This window comes from Physeter macrocephalus, chromosome 11 (assembly GCF_002837175.3).
Source record: "Physeter macrocephalus isolate SW-GA chromosome 11, ASM283717v5, whole genome shotgun sequence".
NCBI classification, from domain to species: domain Eukaryota; kingdom Metazoa; phylum Chordata; class Mammalia; order Artiodactyla; family Physeteridae; genus Physeter; species Physeter macrocephalus.
The window spans coordinates 169691033-169711236 of NC_041224.1; the positions used below are offsets into that span (position 1 = coordinate 169691033).

Genomic DNA, 20204 nt, shown 5'->3' on the forward strand with positions numbered 1-20204 from the left:
ATCAACACACTACAAAAAGATTTCTATGAAAGAAACTACTTCCAGTCTGGACACTTATAAAATAACAAAAGCTATCAAGACTTTGGTAGTCCCTCTGTATTCTAATCCTTAAGGAAACAGAGAACCCATAAGTTGATGGGAAACAAGATTCTGACCATTTTCAAAAAGTCTCACAGAACTTCTAATCATTTCAAACAATCTCACAGGATGCACCTCTGGGTCTGAAAGGGGAAATATCAGGATCGAGCCTTGGTTAGAACACCAGGAAGCTCTGCGAGGGGCAGACTTGACTAGGAGCTATTGTTTTTAGTAAAAATAAGTGTTAATTACCAAGAATCCAATACGTTTCTGAATCTGGGCTAAATGCCTTTATTTAAACGACCTTTTACAATCCCCACAAGAACTCCATGAAGTAGGAACCATTGTTATGCTCCTTTTACAGATGGGAAAATTAACGCTGAGAAGTAAACAGACAAGTTGCCCACACCTCCCCAGCCTCATCCAGCCTTCAACTTCCTCTGCCTGAGGGTGTGAGCTCAGGGTCCCTTGCTCACTCGTTCTCTCCTCAGATGGCCCTCTGATCAGCTTCTGGTTTCATTCCCCACAGCAGAGGCAAACCACTGACTGCTGGGAGAAAACCATCCCAGGTGGTCTCAAGGATACACAGCCTGCTCCAAGCAGGTTGGCTGAGAGTCCCCAGCAGCCCTTTGGCATGACCATTGAGGCAAAGCCTCCCAAACTCCAGATGTACCCTATGTTGGTACATAATCCACGCAAGTACGAAGGAAGCTCAACCTGTTTTGCCTCTGAGAACAGGAGTGATTGGCCAGCTTCAGGGCACTGAGGGTATAAATAGATGCATAGTGTCATTTCTGCTCAGAGGATGTTAAAATGCTTCCCAAACATTGACCCATCTATTTTCACAAGGTGCCACATCTACCACCATATTCTCCATAGCATTAAAAAACAGAAGCAAAGCTTTGCACCCAGAGACAGACAAGTTGAAGGCTTCCAGAGGCTGACCACAGTTCTGTGAGATCTGATTTGAAATTTTAAAAAATTATCAACTGAACGAACACATGGTCCTCACTTACCCTTTCTATCTCTTGGAGGTACAGGAGTGCAATGTCCCCTGCCTTCTCATAACAGGTGATGACATCCTGTTCCCGATCCACATGGAGATTACTGGCAGAAGAAGAAATAGGCAACTTCTCTAAACAAAGTCCTAAAAAAAATCAACATACAAAAGCTGGGTAAGTTGTTTTTCATGAGGCTTAATTTTTTAATATTGCTCTAGAGGGCCAGATAATATTAGAGAAGCAGATACTCTGCCCTCTCTCTTTAAGGACAAAATGGAACATCAAAATGGAGTACAAAAAGAATATCCATAAGTTACAGATGAAGGAGGCCCCTAAATATACAGAAAGCACCATTTGACTTTGATATCCAGGTTGAGAATTTGATCAGGTACTTCACCATGATTCCATTCAGATCTAACAGAGCTTCTCATTCACATATGTTGCAAGTTCCTTAAAGAATTTTTTAAAGTAAGTACAGGTAGGCTCACAGCATAATACTAGGTACAGAATATCTTCTATCCCAAGATGTACACTTAACCGATTGAACACAAAACATTTCTAAATACCAGGAAAATCTCCCAACTCTCAGCCCTAGAGTTCTGTAGCAATGACAACACCCCAAGCCACCTCTCAGTTCCAGGCCAAGAAAACACCCAAAACATTGCTGTGTGGGCACTTCTTGGGAGATGGAGGGGTTACTCTTTGCCAAGAGAGAGTTCATGGCTGGGACAGGATACGAAAGCATGAAAGACTGAGAAATAACAATGCTGAGAGGAGCAGCTGTTGCGTAAACCCAGCACCAACCTCAGCCCCTGTGCTGGGCAACCAGCCTGGGGCACGTCGGGCTCCAGGTCCCTGCCTGCAATTGGACGCAGAGAGGGAGCCCCGCGGGGAGGGTTTCTGCTGTGTCAAGTGCCCTGGGGTACCGGGAAACACACACTGCACAGGTTCACTCCACGCACGAGGGCGCGAGAAGCTTCCATGCGGACACAGTCCGGCTCTGCAACTGGAAGGGGCCAGAGAGGTCCCTGGGAAACCCACTCATTTTATAGACGAAGAAGCTGAGAACCATCAGGGTAAAGTAAGCGACTTGCCCAAAACCTGACAGGCAGTTAACAGCACAGCAGGAATGAGAACCCAGGTCTGGGGCCTCCCCAGCAATACCCGTCAAGTGAGCTGCTGGCTTTCAGAGCAGACACCACCGCAGAGGGGACCAGACACACCAAACGCCAGCAAGTGACCCAGAGCCTCCCGTGAATCACTCTGAGAACGCCTCCTCCAAGGTGTTCTTATAAAACTGTGACAGTCCCTCCAGGCTGTAGAAGGTGACAGGAGGTGGTCGTTCTGCACGGGAAGGAGAAACCACTTCCATCCACAGGGAGCCCACAGCTGAGGACAGTGTGCCGGGGAGCTCAGAGGTGACCACGTTGTCACAGAAGATGCGGATCGGCCAAAGATGTTGTTATTGTTTAACAGCTTTATTGAGGTTGCGCTTTTTAAATGTTTCATCATGATTTCTTTTGTTTTTATTGACTCTATTTTTTATTAACTAAAGTCCATCGTTTACATTAGGGTTCACTCTTTGTGTTGTGAAGTTCTATGAGTTTTAACAAATGCATAGTGTCATGTATCCACCATCACAGCATCGTACAGAATTGACTCACTGCCCTAAAATTGTGCTCTATCCCTCTAGCCCTCCTCCTGAACCCGTGGCAACCACTAATCTTTTTACGGTCTCTACAGTTTTGCTTTGTCCAGAATATCATATAATTGCAATCATCCAGTATGTAGCCTTTTCAGATTGGCTTTGTTCACGTAGAAATATGCTTTTAAGGTCCCTTCATGTCTTTTTGAAGACAGATAGCTAACTTCCTTTTGTCGTTGAATAACATTCCATCTATTCATTATTTAAAGGCACCACGGTTGCTTACAAGTTCTGGCAATTAGGAATAAAGCTACTATAAACATTCACATGCAGGTTTCTGTGTGGACATAGACTTCAACTCAATTGGGTAAATACCAAGAAGGGGAACTGGTGGATTGTATGGTGAGAATGCGTTTGTAAGAAATTGCTAAATAAATATATTTTACTTACAAATAGCTTTGTAAGAATAAATATTATTGGGTTGGCCAAAAAGTTTGTTTGGGTTTTTCTATAAGATCCTATTTTTAGCTTTATAAGGAGCTACTAACGTGTCTTTCAAAGTGGCTGCACCATTTTGCATTCCCGCCAGCCATGATGAGAGTTCCTACTGCTCAGCAACCTTGTCAACATTTGGTGTTGTCAGTTTTTTGAATTTTAGTCATTCTAATATGTATAGTGGTGTCTCACTGTTGTTTTAATTTGCAATTCCCTAATGGCATATGATATTGATCTTTTCTTAAGCTTATTTGCCATCTGTATACCTTCTTTGGTGAAACGTCTGGTCAGATCTTTCGCCCTTTTTTCGATTCAGTTGTTTGTTTTCTTACTGTTGACTTCTGAGTTCTTTGTATATTTTGGATACATGTCCTTTATCAGATATCTATTTTGTAAATATTTTCTCGCAATCTGTGACTTTTCATTCTCTTAACAGTGTCTTTCACAGAACAAAAGTTGTTAGTTTTAATAAAGTCCAACCTATCAATTTTTTCTTTCAAGGATTGTGCTTTTGGTATGGTCTCTAAAACGCCACTGCTAAATCCAAGGTCACCTAGATTTTCTCCTATGTTATCTTCCAGAAGTTTTATAGTTTGGCATTTTACATTTAGGTCTGCAATCCATTTTGAGTTGATATTTGTGAAAGGTATAAGGTTTGTGTCTCTCTCTCTCTCTCTATATATATGGCATGTGGATGTTCATTTGTTCCAGCACTATTTGAAGAGACTACCTTTCCCCATTGAATTGCCTTCCTTTGTCAAAAATCAGTTGATTATAGTTGAGTGGGTCTATTTTTGGGCTCTCTGTTCTGTTCCACTGATTTTTTTGGTCTATTCTTTCACCAATATTATGTGTCTGGATTACCAGTATACAGTATATCATTTTTTAAAAATAGCTCTACTGAGAGATAATTTACATGCCATAAAATTCACTCATTTTAAGTAAAATTCAACATTTTTTTAATAAACTCATAGAGTTGTACAACCATCAACACAATCCAGTTTAAGAACATTTCCATCATCCCCAAATGATCCTTTCTGCCCAAATCAATCTCTATTCTCAGCCCCAGCTTCAGGCAACTGTTAATCTACTTTCTGTCTCTGCAGATTTACATTTTCTGGACACTTCATAAAAATAGAATCATATAATATCTGGTCTTTTGTGTCTAACTTCTTTCACTTAGCAAAATGTTTTCAATGTTCCTCCAAGTTACAGCAATACTCCATTTCTTTTTACTGCTGTATGGATATACTGCATTTTATCTGTCCATTTGCCAGTAATGGGCATTTGGGTTGTTTCCTTTTGGCTATTATGAATAATGCTGCTATGAACATTCATGTATAATTTTCTTGTGTGAACATATATTTTTAATTCTCTTGGGTAAATACCTAGAAGTGGAATTGTTGGGTCAGAAAACAAATTTACTTTTAACTGTTTAAAAAACACTTGTTTTCCAAAGTGGCTATACCATTTTACATTCCCACCAGCAATTTATGAGGATTCCAGTTTCTCCACATTCCTGTCAATACTTGTTATTGTCTGACTGTTTTGTTATAGCCATCTAAGTAGGTGTGAAGTGGTATCTCATTGTGGTTTTGATTTGCATTTCCATAATGACTAATGATACTGACTTTTCATGTGCTTATTTGTTATCCACACATCTTCTTTGGTGAAATGTCTATTAAAATCAGTATTGAGTTTTCTGACCTATGCACAGAGTATGTCTCTTCATTTATGTAGGTCTTCTTTACATCTCTCAGCAATGGTTTGTAGCTTTCAGTGTGCATGCCTTGCAAACCTTTTGTTAGATTTAAGTATTTCATATTTATTATGCTGTTGTAAGTGGTATTGTTTTAATTTTCATTTCCTTTTGTTCATTGCTAACATATAGAAATACAACAGATTTTTGAATAGTGATCTTATATTCTGTACCCTTGCTAAATTCACTTATTAGTTCTACACAATCATGTTTGCAAATAAAGACAGTTTTACTTCCTCCTTTCCAATCTGGATGCCTTTATTTCTATTCATTGCCTTATTGCCTTATTGTACTGTCAAGAACCTCCAGTACAACGCTGAATAGAAATGGTGAGAGCAGACATCCTTATCTTATTCCCGACCTAAGGGAGAAAGCGTTTAGTCTTTCACATGAAGTTTGATGTTAACTATCAGTTTTTCATAGATGCCCTTTATTAGGTTGAGGAAGATCCCTTCTACACCAATTTTGCTAAGAGTTTATATCAAAAATGGATGTTGGATTTCCTCGAATCCTTTTTCTGTGTCTATGGCTTGTTCTCTTTTATTTAATCTGGTGAATTACATCGACTGATTTTCAAATATTAAACCAAACTTCCTTTCCTGAGATAAACCCCATTGACCATAATGTATTATCCTTTTTTTATATTTTTAGATTTGATTTGTTAAATTTTTGCTTGGAATTTTTTTCATCTATGTTCATGAGGAATATTTGTCTATAGGTTCCTTGTAATGTCTCTGTCTGATTTTGGTATTAGGGTAAGTCTTAGCCTCATAAAATGACTTGAGAAGTATTCTCCTCCCTTCAATTTCCTGGAAGAGTTCGTGTAGAATTACTATTTTGTTCTTAAATGTTTGGTAGAATTTACCAGTAAAGCCATCTGGACCTGGAGTTTTCTGTGGGGAAGCTTTTTAACTATAAATTACATTTCTTTGATATATGGTTGTTCAGATATCTCTTTGTTCTTAAGGGAGCTTTGGTAGTTTACATCTTTTAAGTAGTTTGTCCATTTCTTCTGAGTTGTCAAATGTATTGGTATAGTGTTGTTTATAATGCTCCCTGATCCTTTTAGTATCTGTAGAATCTCCAATGGTGACATCTCTCTCATTCCTGATGTCGGCAGTTTGTGTCCTCTATTTTTATCCTGAACAGTCTAACAGTTTATCAGTTTTGTTGAAATTCTCATTAAGATCTTTTGATTTCATTGACTTTGGTTTCACTGATTTTTCTCTATTATTTTCCTGTTTTCTACTTCATTTATTTCTGTTCTGATCTTTATTATTTCCTTTCCTCTGCATACACTGGACTTAATTTATTCTTCCTTTTCCAGTTTCTTAGGGTGGAAGCCAAAGTATACATCTGAGGCCTTTTTCCTTTTCTTTTTTTTTTTTTTAACAAATTTATTTATTTATTTATTTTTGGCTGTGTCGGGTCTTCGTTTCTGTGCGAGGGCTCTCTCTACTTGCAGCGAGCGGGGGCCACTCTTCATCGCGGCGCGCGGGCCTCTCACTGTCGCGGCCTTCTCTTGTTGCGGAGCACAGGCTCCAGACGCGCAGGCTCCGTAGCTGTGGCGCACGGGCTTAGCTGCTCCGCGGCATGTGGGATCCTCCCAGACCAGGGCTCGAACCCGTGTCCCCTGCATTGGCAGGCAGACTCTCAACCACTGTGCCACCAGGGAAGCCCTCCTTTTCTAATATATGCACTTTGTGTGATAAATTTCTCACCAAGTACTGCTTTAGCAGTACCATACAAATTTTGATATGTTGTGTTTTTATTTTCATTCAGTTCACAATACTTTCTAATTTAACTTTTGATTTCTTCTTTAAAAATGTGTTATTTAGTTTCCAAACACTCAGGGATTGTCCAAAGATCTACTATTGATTTCTAAATTAATTGCATTATGGTCTATGTAGTAAAGGACTAAACAGGCTTGAGATGTTCAAACTCTGCACATTCCAGAGAAAGGACTGGGCTTTGATCAGCTGGGAGAAAAGCTCTAAGCCCTTGGAATATCCTACCTGATAAGAGTGCCTTTGTACATCTGGGGCCTCAGGCCACACCATTTAGTTATACTTAGAATGTGATTTACAGTGTAGGTCTTAGGCCACACTATACCACTTTGACCTCTAGGGAGACTAGAGACCAAATAATTAAGTTCCATGGCACTCTATGCCTTCTTGACTGACCCCCAATACAAACTGTGGACATGATGGCCTGAGCGAGCTTCCCTGGCTGGCAGTACACCATTAGTGCTGTCCCACATCGTTGCTGGGAGAACTAAGTGCTGTCCATATCACCCCACTGTGAGACCATGACTTAAATCTTGTGGTCTCTTCTGGACTCTGCCTTATGTGCCTTTTGGCTTTACTAATTTTAGTCTGTAGCTTTGTGTTGTAATAAACTGTAACCACGAGTATGATAGCTTTTCTGAGTTCTGTGAGTCTTTCTAGTGAATCACTGACCTGAGGGTGGTCTTGGGGATCTCTGACAGAAGTCAGAGAACATATTTGAACCCTCCTAATTTTGTCGAAATTTGTTTCTGGCTCAGAATATGGTCAATCTTGGTAAGAATCTTGAAAAGAATGTGTATTTTGTTGTTGGGTGGAGTGACATATAAACGTCAACTAGGTAAAATTAGTAGATTGTGTTTCTGTATCCTTACTGATGATCTGTTGACTTGTTCTATCATTTATTGAAACAGGGTATGGAAGTCTCCGAGGATTGCTGTCAGTGGTTGCTTTAAGGTTTAACTTATCACAGTCTACGTCAAATGATATCATACTAATTCACATACAGCATAACACCTTTACTATTACATACTTCCATTTCTCTCTTTCCAGTCCGTATTTTCTTATTATATACATTATACTTTTACATAGATTATAAATCCAATGCTACATGATGATTATTTTTATTGAAATGGTGGATTATGTTTTAAAGACATTTTAATAATGAGGAAAAACTGATATAGTCTCTAATATAGTTATGATTTCCAATGCTCTTTGTTCCTTTGTGCAGATTCATATTTCCTTCTACCTAAAGGGATTCCTTTAATATTTATTATAGTGCAGTTCAGCTGATGATGAGGTCTTTCAGCTACTGTCTGTCTGAAAAAGGCTTTATTCCGCCTTCATGTTTGAGAATATTTTCATTTTCATTCACTTGACAGGTTGCTTCCCCCGCCCATGCCCCCCACCCTCCTAGTACTAGAGATGTTCCTCTATGTATTCTCACTTGCATTGTTTTTTACAACAAATCTGCTGTCACCTTATGTTTATTCATCTACATGTAATGTGTCTTTCTTTTGGCTATTTTAAAGATTTTCTCTTTATTACTGGTCACGAGCACTTTTGATTATGAAGTGCTTTGGTTTAGTTTTCTTCATGTTTCTTGTGCTTGGGCCTCACTGAGCTTTCTGGATCTGAGGATTTATAGTTTTCATAACATTTGAAAAATGTTATGAACATAACACACATATTAGGCCACTTGAAGTTATCCCACAACTCACTTATGCTCTTTCCACTTTTTAAAAAAGTTTTCACTCTGTTTCATTCTAGATGGTGTCTATTGCTACGTCTTCAAGTTCACTAATCTTTTCTTCAATGTCTAATCTGCCATTAATCACATCCAGTGTATTTTTCATCTTAGACATTGTAGTTTTCATCTCTAGAAATTAGATTCAGTTCTGTTTTTAACTTCCATGTCTCTACTAAACTTTTTGAACATGAAGAATAGATATAATAACTGTTTTAATGTCCCCCAAGTCCTAAGTGATCAATATTCACTCCCTCTCCTTTAGAGCCAAAGTTTATATGGTTGCAAAAAAAATTATTAAGCATCCTCTCTCCAGTGTGAACTCTGCTTCAACCTCTTAAAATTTTCTCTGAAGGAGAATACAAGATAAACTGAAAAAATTCACCATTTGGTAGAACAGCTCCAGAACTACTCAAAAGCAAGCACTTGATTGAGGCTTCCTAAATGTGCTTTAAGTGCTCATTTGTGCAAAATTAAAATCTCCAGAAAACAACAAAAAGAGATAAATTGTTTCATAATCTGCCTTCTGCTTGTATGAGAAGTAGCCAAATAATGTGCAAGTCAGTATCAGGGACTTAATATAAAGGAAACAAATTCTCCAGAGTATGTCAAAGGGCCAGGAAAAAATGGGTCTAGTCTTTGGCACTTGATACTACTGCAGGCTGGACTCTGACCACTCATGCTCATGAAGATGAGCAAGGCCCTCAGGGACCTGACAAGCCCACTGAGTCAAAGAAAAGGCAAATCCAGTTTAACACAGTTTGACTATCATCTGTACTGTGCTTTCTGAAATATCTGAAATCCACTTATCTAGGGCTGCAATCCATGGCCATGCATAGTTGGTAAGAATATTCAAAGCAGCTACACAACTTAATCCTCCACCATGAGGAGAGACTGGTGTTTTCTGTGGATTCCTGTTCTGATTAGGTAGATATGTGGACACCTAAGGTCTTGGCTGGCAAATGGGTCTTTGGCAAGGAGTCCATTCTCGGGTAGGAGGTCCTTAATGGTAAATACTGTTCCTTTCCTTCTCCCAGATGCTGTGACGTTCATTCCATGTGCCACCATGCACATCTCAGAGCAACAGCGGAGTCTTGATTTACCACAGTGAATTTGTGGCTATGCAGCTCAGTTCCAGAATATGCAGTTCTCTGTCAAAAGCTGCTTATAGGACCTCTGGACTAGACTGTCAATTTTCAAGTGTCTGGGATCAGATGGACACTATCTGAGAAGCAGAGTTCTGAGGTCACAGTCCAAATTGGCCCCCATTAAAACATCAGATAATGCCTTGTCAGTTTGGAAAGCTATCATCAATAATGTTTTTGGTTACTTTTTTTCCAGAGAAATGCATGACAAAAATTAAAAACAGACTTGAAAAACAGCTGGTGTGGGAGCAATGCCTAATAAACATCTCAATAAGATCTGCATCTCCAAAATCAAAGCCGTGTACAAAAGAGTAGACGTTAAGTGCTCCATGACCAATCATCAAGGCCAACTTTAAAGCATGGGTGGAAAAAGTGGCTGACTACATGCTGTGATTTAAAGAATGCTGAGTAGCCACTGGACCCAAAATGTATCTCCCTTCCCATGGGAAATTCCCACAGATGGACTCACTTCTGATTCTGAAAGGTCCTTTCTCTGAAGGGCAACATATTTTAACTAAACTAATGATAATAAAGTCATTTAGGTCATACTTGACCGCTTCGAAGCTCTTCCATGTGCATTAGCCTGTTCGGGACTGTTTAATGGGTACTATCCTCCTCCCAAACTTGTGGGAAAAGAAACAGGAGGTCTGCACAGGGGCCAGAACTGAGATTACAAGGGAGCCCCTGAGCTGGGACCAGTGCATCCTGCCCCAGGTGATGGATGGTCTAAGAGTCTGAGGTAGGGTGGACTGCGGGAAGCAAAGGTGGTGCTGTGCAGCTGTCAGGGACCAGTGGGACATCACGGTTGGGAGGGGACACCAGTCAGTGAGGGGCAGCTGAGGACCCTGGACGCTTAAAAGTTCAAATGCGTTCAGCCCCTGAATCGCTCTGTTTAGGTGCATCTTACAGATGCAACATAATATGGCAACCCGGACTCTCCGTCCCTTGTTTCCTTCTACACCAAGGTTTCGTCACCTCTGAAAGGGAGCTCCATTTTCTTTCCTCAAGGGCTGGAGGTTTGGCTGAGGAAGTGGAAAGCTACACATCTCACTGCCAAAAAGATAAATAAATAAATCCAGTGATCACTGAGGGGTTAACATCCCCACATTCTTTCAGGATTGTCTAAACTTGAGATTCCTCAGCTAGGAGCCTGATCTGGGCACGTAAGGCTGCACAGTTTCCATAATAGTAAAGGTTTGTTTGTCAAGGCCCTACTCAGCACACAGCACTGTGCCTGGGCTTTGACACGCACCACTTAAAATCCCCACAGCCACCCTGGCGAGGAAGGTGTTAATAGCACCTTATAGATAACATTGAATTTAGGGTCCCACAGCTAGTAAATGGTAAAGCCAAGTTTCGACCCCTGGTCTATCCAACTACAAAACTCTGCTCATAATATCCTGTCTCATGGAGCTGCTGACAGCATATTCGGTATCTGATAAGAGCAGTGACCATAAACATGAGTTTCAAATTGTAAAGGCATAGAAATGGGAGTCCAGAGCTTAGGGCAGTGGTTCCCTCTCCCACCAGGAGCTGCATCACCCTAGGCAAGTCCCGGGATCACCGGCCTCTGCCCCTCATCTGTGCCATGAGGGCTGAGCTACTGGGGCACCATCTTGAGCTGGATGACTGTGCAGGACTACAGGCCAAAGCAAATATTTTGATTTTTTTTAATCACCTTAAAATGAACAGGGAATTAATTTCTCATGAAGTTAAGCAACACAATAAAAGGCTATAAAATATAATTATAGGAACTATGTACTAAAACATTAGGCATTGTTTCCTCATTTATCTTAACTACATCTCTGAAGCCAGGCCCAGGCCAGGTACACTCTGATGCCTTGCTGTAACATGACCCACAGGGCAGTTTATAACTGGAAGTACCAGAAAAACCTCATTACAATACCATGCCTCTGTGGCAAGGACTTCAAAGGCAGTAAGACAGTTTCCAGGGATCTCAGTTTCCAAGGCTGAAAAGTAACTCGGGAAAAGAGATTCAAGAGTCTCAAAGCAAAGTCCTGGTACAGGCAGCCGCAGATTGCTAGTCCTGTGTTCTCACCTCTAGAACAGCCAGGCTCCCACAGGTGTCAGATGTACTCAACTCAGTGCAAGACAAGCCCCGACACAGGGTGTAGAGAGGGGATGCTAACGGAAACCACCCAATGCGGGGGGTGGGTGGCCTAGACCTCCTGTGAAGACCCCATAAATCCAGAGCTTCTCTGCTTTTAGTGGTCTCTGGGCTGGGAGGCACAGTTGGCCCCTTCCGGATGCTTTCATAAATTGCTGTCTTCCTTCCAGAGTCAGCATATTCTTCTTAGGAGGTGTGCATGTATACATATGTGCGCGCACGCACGCGCGCGCACACACACACACACACACACACACACACACACACACACACTGCTTATAAAAGGAGACGCCAGGCCTTGAATCAGACATTCACCTGCTACAGCAGACGATCTTTCAGTGTCCCTTCCAGCTCTATAATTCTGTGAGCAAATGAGATGCTAATTCAACCTGAAATGCTCACTAAATAAGAGTTTATAATTTGAATTAATGCTCTTAAAGTCTCTACTTAGTAACCATATAACAGTAATAACAACATGCAACAAGTGCTAGCTATATGCCAGACACCGTTCTGAGAGTTTAAAATAATTTTTCTAACCTTCACAGGAACGAGAGAGAGTTTACTATCATCCTCATTTCAGAGATGAGGGAACTGGGGCTCTGAGCTGTTAAGTAAATCACCCGAGATTACACAACTAGTAAGTGGCAGACCCTCTGCCGTCCGAGTTCTTGCTCTCAGCCTCTCACATCTCGGATTTATCTGTCTTTAACATGTAAAGCAGTACTGCATAGTGGCTAAGAGTGTGGGTTTTGGAGCCAGACTCCCTGCTTCCTAATCCACAGCTGACTTTATATGTAAAATGTTATGTGCTTAAAACAGTACCTGGCACATAGTAAGCACTCAAAACCCAGCCACCATCAGGATTATTCTCTGTATCACTATTCTCGTTACATAACAGTAGGCTGGAAGGTCTCCAGTAGGAAGCATTTATTCATTTGCTATATTATTTATTTATTTTTTTTTTGCGGTACGTGGGCCTCTCACTGTCGTGGCCTCTCCCGCTGCGGTGCACAGGCTCCGGACGCGCAGTCTCAGCGGCCATGGCTCACGGGTCCAGCCGCTCCGCGGCACGTGGGATCTTCCCGGACCGGGGCACGAACCCGTGTCCCCTGCATCGGCAGGCGGACTCTCAACCACTGCGCCACCAGGGAAGCCCTGCTATATTATTTTTATATATTTTTTAAATATCAGCTTTATTGACATATTATTCGTATACCATAAAATTCATCTGTTTAAAGTGTACAACTCAGCGGTTTTAGTATATTCACACAGTTGTGGAACCATCACCACTAGCTAATTCTGGAACATTTTCATCACCCCCAAAAGGAATACCTTTTACCCATTAGCCCTTGCTCCCCACTCCCCTCCTCCCTGACCCTGGAAACCACTAACCCACTTTCTGTCTCTTTGGATTTGCCAATTCCAGATATTTCATATAAATGGAATCCTACAATATGTGACCTTTTGTGTCTGACTTCTTTGTCTTAGCATATTTTCAAGGTACATACTATTGTAGCATGTATCAGTGCTTCATTCCTTTTTTTTAAATTGAGGGGAAATTCACATAACATAAAATTAACCATTTTAAAGTGAACAATTCAGCAACATTTACTACATTCACAATGTTGTACAACCTCCATCTCTATCTAGTTCCAAATATTCCATTCTTTTTTATGGCTGAATAATACTCCATTGTATGGGTATAACACTTTTCACTCATCCAGTTATCAGCTGATGAACATTTGGGTTGTTTACACTTTTTGGATATTTTGAATAATGCTGCTATGAATATTCATGCACTGGTTTCTGTACGGACATATGCTTTCAATTCTCTCAGATATACACCTAGAATAGAATTGGTAGGTCAGGTGGTAATCCTATGTTTTGTTATATTATTTGTAATCTTTGTGCTAAAAATGACACCTATTACTACTACCAATCTGCTGGGTAAAATATTAAGAAGTGAAAATACATGGACATGGAAAATACATGAAAATATAGGAGTAGACAGACTTGGATTCAAACCCTTGCTCCTCCATTTTCTAGCTCTGTGACTTTGAGCAACTTCCTCAATATCTCGGGGCCTCTGTTCCCTCATCAAGCGAATGAAAATAACAGCACTTGCTCTAAGCGAATATTATGAGGTTTAGTCCAGTGCCTGGCTACAAGTAAAGTAAGTACTTGATAAATAACAACTACTGTTATCAACAAGCACCTTTCCTGGGGCAAACTGCAATCCTCCTCAATTTTCTGAGGAGTATCTATAAAATACGGAAAAACATTGAGAAGACAGTAACAATCATCTATGTCCCCACCCCTCAGAATCAAGCATACTTAACATTTTAGCACAGACCCTCAACCTTGCTAATACACAATACCATGTAAACTTTGGTCTTGGTTCTAGTTTCTTTCCTAAGAAGAGTGGACACATCACCCTTAGGGGATCCCTACAGTACCAAGTGTAGCCCTGACTACAGCAAGGAATGAGAGTGGCCAGTGAACAGATGTGCCTTCCCTTTCTCCATTCCACAAATTCTCACTAAGCACCACGGCTGGGCTCCACAAATTCTCACTAAGCACCACGTGTCCTTCAGAGCAGGACACGGTCTTCTCCCTTGAGAAGGCCCACCTCTAGTGGAATGGAAGAGAAAGACATTTCCAAAACAGTGTAAAGAGTACAGTGACTGAGACAGACATGGTATCACAGAAGAACTAAGTACAAGCACCTCAGTGGACCTTCACCTAAGGCCCCGAACTTTCTTTGGGCTCTGTCTCTGCTTGTTTCCCAAAAAAGAACCAATGAGGCATCTATCAACACAACCAACGTTAATTATGAATATGGGTCAGCAGCAATAGAAGGGCTCTTACTCTCCTTACACTATCTAAATATAAACAGGAGGCTTTGACTAGCAACCTGAGATGTGTGGCTACATGCAACGCGGCATCTAGCTTCCCACCATCCGCAGAACTGTTAAATCTAGATGGGAAGAGGGCTAAGAGAGTGCCGCGCCCGAGATAAGCAGCTCCGGAAGGCTTACACAGCAGATCCCCAGCAGGCCACGGCATCCCAGCTCCTCGCCTTCTCACACCCGTACTCCCACATTTTCTGGGTTTTGCACGTGGGCAAAAGCACTCGGCAAGGACCCCCCGGGCCCCACCTCTGCCACCCCACACCCTCCGCTCATAGATAGTTGTCTATCAGACTACTTCTTTTCACTGCCCCTGAAGCGATCTCAAGACTTCAAAAAAAATAAAAAGCAGCTTCTAAAGGGAAAAAATTGGATGCCCCTATCTTCTCTCCTCTCCTTACCGTGGAGATAAGGAAATTCAGGCTCAGAGGGGGTTCATCATTTGCCCAAGGTCACATAGTGGGTACTGGCAGAGACAACCCTGAGCCCTGCTGCAATGAGCTCACTACCAGGGTAGGTCCACAGAAGCTGGGACCCAGCCTCCAACAGACTGTAGAATTTTCCTGCCAGGGAGGAAGCATCCTGCATGTTACTAGTCTGTCGTTTGGCTCCAGGATACCTAGGAGGTCATGGTCATTAGCAAATATCCAATTCATAAAGGTCAGGATTAGGTTCTGTCACTTTAAGACCTGATATTAATCTACCAAGAAATACTCTAGGAAAATCCTCTTTGGATTCTTCGTACAGTCCTTATGACCAGGGACTTTTCAGTCCATGAAAAAAAAGGAGGTATATCAACTCCTGCTAAACCTCCACTACCAGAATTCATACTTGTAATTCCCTTCTCTTTTCAAGTCATCCATGCACTGACTTTAACGTACTGAACGGGGTCAGCCCCTGTGGGAGTCTCTGTAAATGCCGTGATTACAGGGAGCAGCAGAGGTTCGGCTCCCGGTCTAGTAAGAACGGGCGAGGCCTGTGTGTAATTGCCTACCCAAGGCACAGCTTTCGAGACATGACCCAGGAGTCCCTTAGGAGGCTCACTGATCCAAGGTTAATAAGGACGGCTGGCAAGTTCACACTTCTTCCCGGCTCCCTGACCTCGAGCAGAATCTCAGAAAGATCCAAATCTCAGGGCCGAGGCTGCCGGGTCGGCTCCGCGCATGCTCGAACTCCCCGGCGAGGACGCGGCTCCCGCGCCCCCTGGCGGCGGCGGCCGGCACTGCGGGAAGACCTCGATGGGTGCCCCGCGCTTGGAGGGTCGGTCCTCTCCACCCCACTTTGGTGTGGCCCACGACGGAGCTTTTGGCATGTGACCCGCTCAGAGGCCTAATGTGGAATTTCGGTTTTTGAACGTGGCCAGGGTACCAAAGAATCCTACTGTTTAAGTAAGAAGCCCCAGTGTTACCGACGCTGTTCAGGGAGAAGGATGTTGTTTCCAAGACCTCCTGCAAGGTCCAACCAGCTCTGGGAGCCACTCAGCTTAAACCAAGGCACCTCACAGCACACCAGGGTGGACTCAGCCTCTCTCGGTGCGGCGTCGGCAGCCTCTGCACCCGGGAGCGCCTGCACCAATGATACACCGGCCCCAGTCCACAAAGCAAGCATCTGACAGCAAAGGAGAAAATGAACGAGGGTCTGAAACAGAGGGTCCACCCTTTACTCCTCCTCTTAACTGGGGATGGTACCTGTGTGAGGATTAAGGGCCTTAGGGGGCAAGTGCTTAAAGAGTGTTTGGAAGGTTTTTTTTTTTTAATGCTGTAATTACTATTAATAATTTACTACTATTATTCCAGAACCTGGCCCATAGTAGGAGCGTAACAAAGCTGACTTCCTCTCCCTGTCTTGCGAGGCTGCGGTGTGTCCCTGCAGGGAAGACACAGGTCTCTGCCTCACGGGTCAAGGGACTGGGCAGGGAGGCCCAGCCAGGGCCCAGCACAGCTTCCTGCTCTGCTGCACCAGTCCCAAGGTGACTGGGGGAGAGTGCAGAGCGGCTGTGACACCCTCCTCTCCCCAGAACAGTCTGTGCTCTGCTCCCGCCCCCAGAGAGCTCTGAGCTTTCCAAATATGGATGCTTTTTTCATTCCCAAAGCATCAGGAACATTTGGGGGAAGAAAATGAACACCAGACATGGTTTGGAAATGATGGAAGCCAAGTGATGGGTGGTGGTAGAACGAACACTGTGCTAGGACTCAGAAGTCCTGGTTTTAAAATATTAAATGCGAGCCTGGACTACTCCCCTTTTATAACCTGGCCCGCATAGTACGGGTCTAGGCCTCAAGGACCTAGAAAGAAGGCCCCAAGTCCAAGGAGTGAAAAATACGGCCACTAGCACACAATGCAGGGGAGAAAACTGCATTAAGGATGCCCAAAGAGCCCCTGGATTTCAAAGAACTGAGCCATGAGAGATGGGCTCGCCAGAGCAAAACAGCCTGCAAGACAGTCCACAAACTGGGATGATCCACCTGAAGGTGAGTGTGGGTAGAAGAAGAATTAGAGACAAGATTGTTTGTTTTATATCGGGCCCAAACCAAAATCTATTTTCATCTAAAATGGAGAGCATTTCAGAATACACTAAAACCCTGCACTTTTGCTTAAGCAACTTGTGTTACTCGGGTAGAGTTTATCTTCGACAGTGTGGCCCTGGATGCCAGGGGAGAATGTTTAAAGAACCATCCCATCACAGGTACCCCCGTGTGGCAGGCACTGTCCCAGGTGCCATTGCCGGGATCCGCAGCCGCCAGCTTAGATGCGGTACCGCCTCAGAGCACCCCCCCCAACCCCCCTCCCCGGAGCAGGCACTCACATATCTGCTGATTTAATGAATTAATCAATCATACAGTCTAGTCCGAGAGAGGCAAGTGACAGGTGCGAAATAATTAGAAACGGAATGCCCAACTGGATGGTACTAACCATAAATAGAGGTAGAAGCAGAGGAAGGAGAGGTTGAAGTGGACAATGGAGCTGGAGAGGTTGTCCCCGAGGTGTCCCCAAGGGTGGACTCCTCACAGGAGAAATGAGAGACTCCCAGCTGGAGGGAGAAGACAGCGAAGGAGGGAATAGGCCCGCCAGGGGTGAGGCGGGCGGGCGGGCGGCCGGCAGGAGGCCTGGAGCAGAGCGTGGGCGCCACGGAGCAGGATGTGGACCCAGCCTGGCCAGACCAGAACAGAGCCTCCAGAATGGGGAAAATGCACGCCCGTGCCTAGACTTTTTATGGTCAGCAGAACTCATCAGGAACCCGAGCTTCAACAATAGGGGAAAAGGTAACGACGGGGGAGTGGGCGTCTGCTCCCGACGGCCTCAGTGTGGATTTTTCTGTGGTACATTAAAACCTCAGACTGCTTACTGCCTTCACCACATTTTAACTTCGACCTACTTAAGAATATAAAATTGCCACAAATATGCAAATGCTCACATGTTCTGGGTCCCGTAACCCCCAGGGGAAAGCTCTCTGTCACCTGCGTCCCTGCTCCCTCTGTGGGCCCAGAGCCCTGGCAGGCGCTCCGCCGGCAGGTAGAGCTCCCCTGTTACGTGCTGGGCCTCTTGCCTTCCTCACTCCCTGTGGTCCCCTGAGCGAGATGCAGCCACTCCTGGGTTGTAACCAAATCTACACACAGTCAGTTCCCGAATCTTGACCAACGAACCAAGAGCCTAGAGACCCTTGTGCTGAGCAGCGGCCCCAGAATTAGAATGGTTCCCTGGACAGCACCCCCTTGTGGTTGCAGAGGCGTCATCATGCTCAACTCCAACGCAGTGTCTTCGCCCCACCCTCCTAGGAAAATTGGCTCCTCCCCCTGTAACCCTTACCTGGTTCAACAACAGCATTGCCTGCCCAGTGAGCTAAGCTAAAAATCTCACTGTCATCTCGGTTCCTTCCTCAACCACATCAACACACATACCATTTCCACGGCCTACTGCGATCCAGGCTTTTGCAGTTATCTGTCAGGATCCAGCTAGGACAAAGGAATCACTCTAGTTCTTTCAAATAAAGGAGAGTCAGTGTATGGGACCGTCTACATAAGGGATAAAACAGATGAGAAGCCAAGCAGGATGGTATGGCATCCCAGGATTCTGCCAAGAGCAAAAGGCCATGAACACCCCGGGGCTGGAAAGGATAGAGGGAGGAGGTGGAGTTACAAAAGCTGAGGAGCTGGGGCTGTTGCTTGGGAGACAGAACCCAGCAGAAGCTCCCTGGTGGGAGCCGAAGCCACAGAGGGAGGGTTTATCTGACTACAGCTAGAACAACCGGAGAGATGCAGCCGCTGTCAAAGGTGCAGCCTAAGGCCCAGAGAGAAAAAAAAAAATACCCTGGCCCCTCCCTCCTCTTGCTCCCTAATTTCCTGCCAGTGTTTTCTGTTGGTGGAGCGGCCGGAAACAGCCTGCAAAAGTCAGGCCCCCTGAATTGCAGAACCCAAAGCCAGCTCACCTCCCCAACCGGTCTCCTTCCCCATAATCTTTAAACTTTTTTTTTTTTTTTTTTTGGCGGTACGCGGGCCTCTCACCGTTGTGGCCTCTTCCGTTGCGGAGCACAAGCTCCGGACGCGCAGGCTCAGCGGCCATGGCTCACGGGCCCAGCCGCTCCGCGGCATGTGGGATCTTCCCGGACCGGGGCACGAACCCGCGTCCCCTGCATCGGCAGGCGGGCTCTCAAGCACTACGCCACCAGGGAAGCCCCCCCATAATCTTTAATTCCTTCTAACCTATTCTCCACTCTGTGTCAGAAAGATCCTTCTTGCTCATGAACTTAATTAAGTCATTCCTCCTGCTTAAAACCTGGCAGTGGCTGACAGTTTCCTAGCAGGAAAAAACAGGACTCATCCACCAAGCTGATTTTGTCAATCAAGTGCAAATACAGGAAGTGCTGTTTCCCTTGACTACGATGTGTACTTGAGTTTACTCTGTAACATGGGGTGAGCTGCTTGCTATTCAAGGTATTGTTGTGGAAGAAAATAGAGACCATTCCTCAGTCATCCACCCTGAAAATGGCAACTGGCTAAAGATCATTCCTTTCTGACCACGATGGTTTGCCATGATCTGAGGCTCAGGGCTCCATTGAAAAAATGCCATGTAGAAGCAAGTGGAGAACAAGTAATGGCTTTAAAATCTATTAAAACAATAGAGTATCAAGAGATTGAATTAGTAATCCAAAAACTTCCTAGGAAGAAGAGCCCAGGCTCAGATGGCTTACTGGTGAATTCTACCGAATGTTTAAAGAAGAATTAACACCAGTCCTTCACAAACTCTTCCAAGAAGTAGAAGAGGAGGTAACACTTCACAACTCACTCTGTGACACCAGTATTATCTTGATACCAAAACCAGACACAGACATCCCAAGAAAACTGCACCATTATGAATATAGATGTAAAAATCCTCAACAAAATATTAGTGTAGCAAATCCAGCAACACAAAAAAAGGATTATATACCATGACCAACTGGGATTTGTTCCAGGAATGCAAAGTTGGCTTAACATATGAAAATCAGTCAACATCCTAATAGAAGAATAGGCACAAAG

At 43.7% G+C, this 20204-nt stretch overlaps 1 protein-coding gene across 13 annotated transcripts in view; it reads right to left on the reverse strand.

Moving 5' to 3' along the window:
• Positions 1–20204, reverse strand: part of TTC7B (tetratricopeptide repeat domain 7B) — a 249175-nt gene that overhangs the window by 189572 nt on the left and 39399 nt on the right. For all 13 annotated transcript variants that reach the window (XR_008618724.1, XR_008618723.1, XM_024130960.3 and 10 more), the window contains exon 4: positions 1095–1225. Coding sequence is in view for 11 of the 13 variants with exons in the window: in XM_024130960.3 (XP_023986728.1) it covers positions 1095–1225 (131 nt within the window). In the remaining 2 variants the exon portion in view is untranslated. The remainder of the gene's footprint in view (positions 1–1094; positions 1226–20204) is intronic.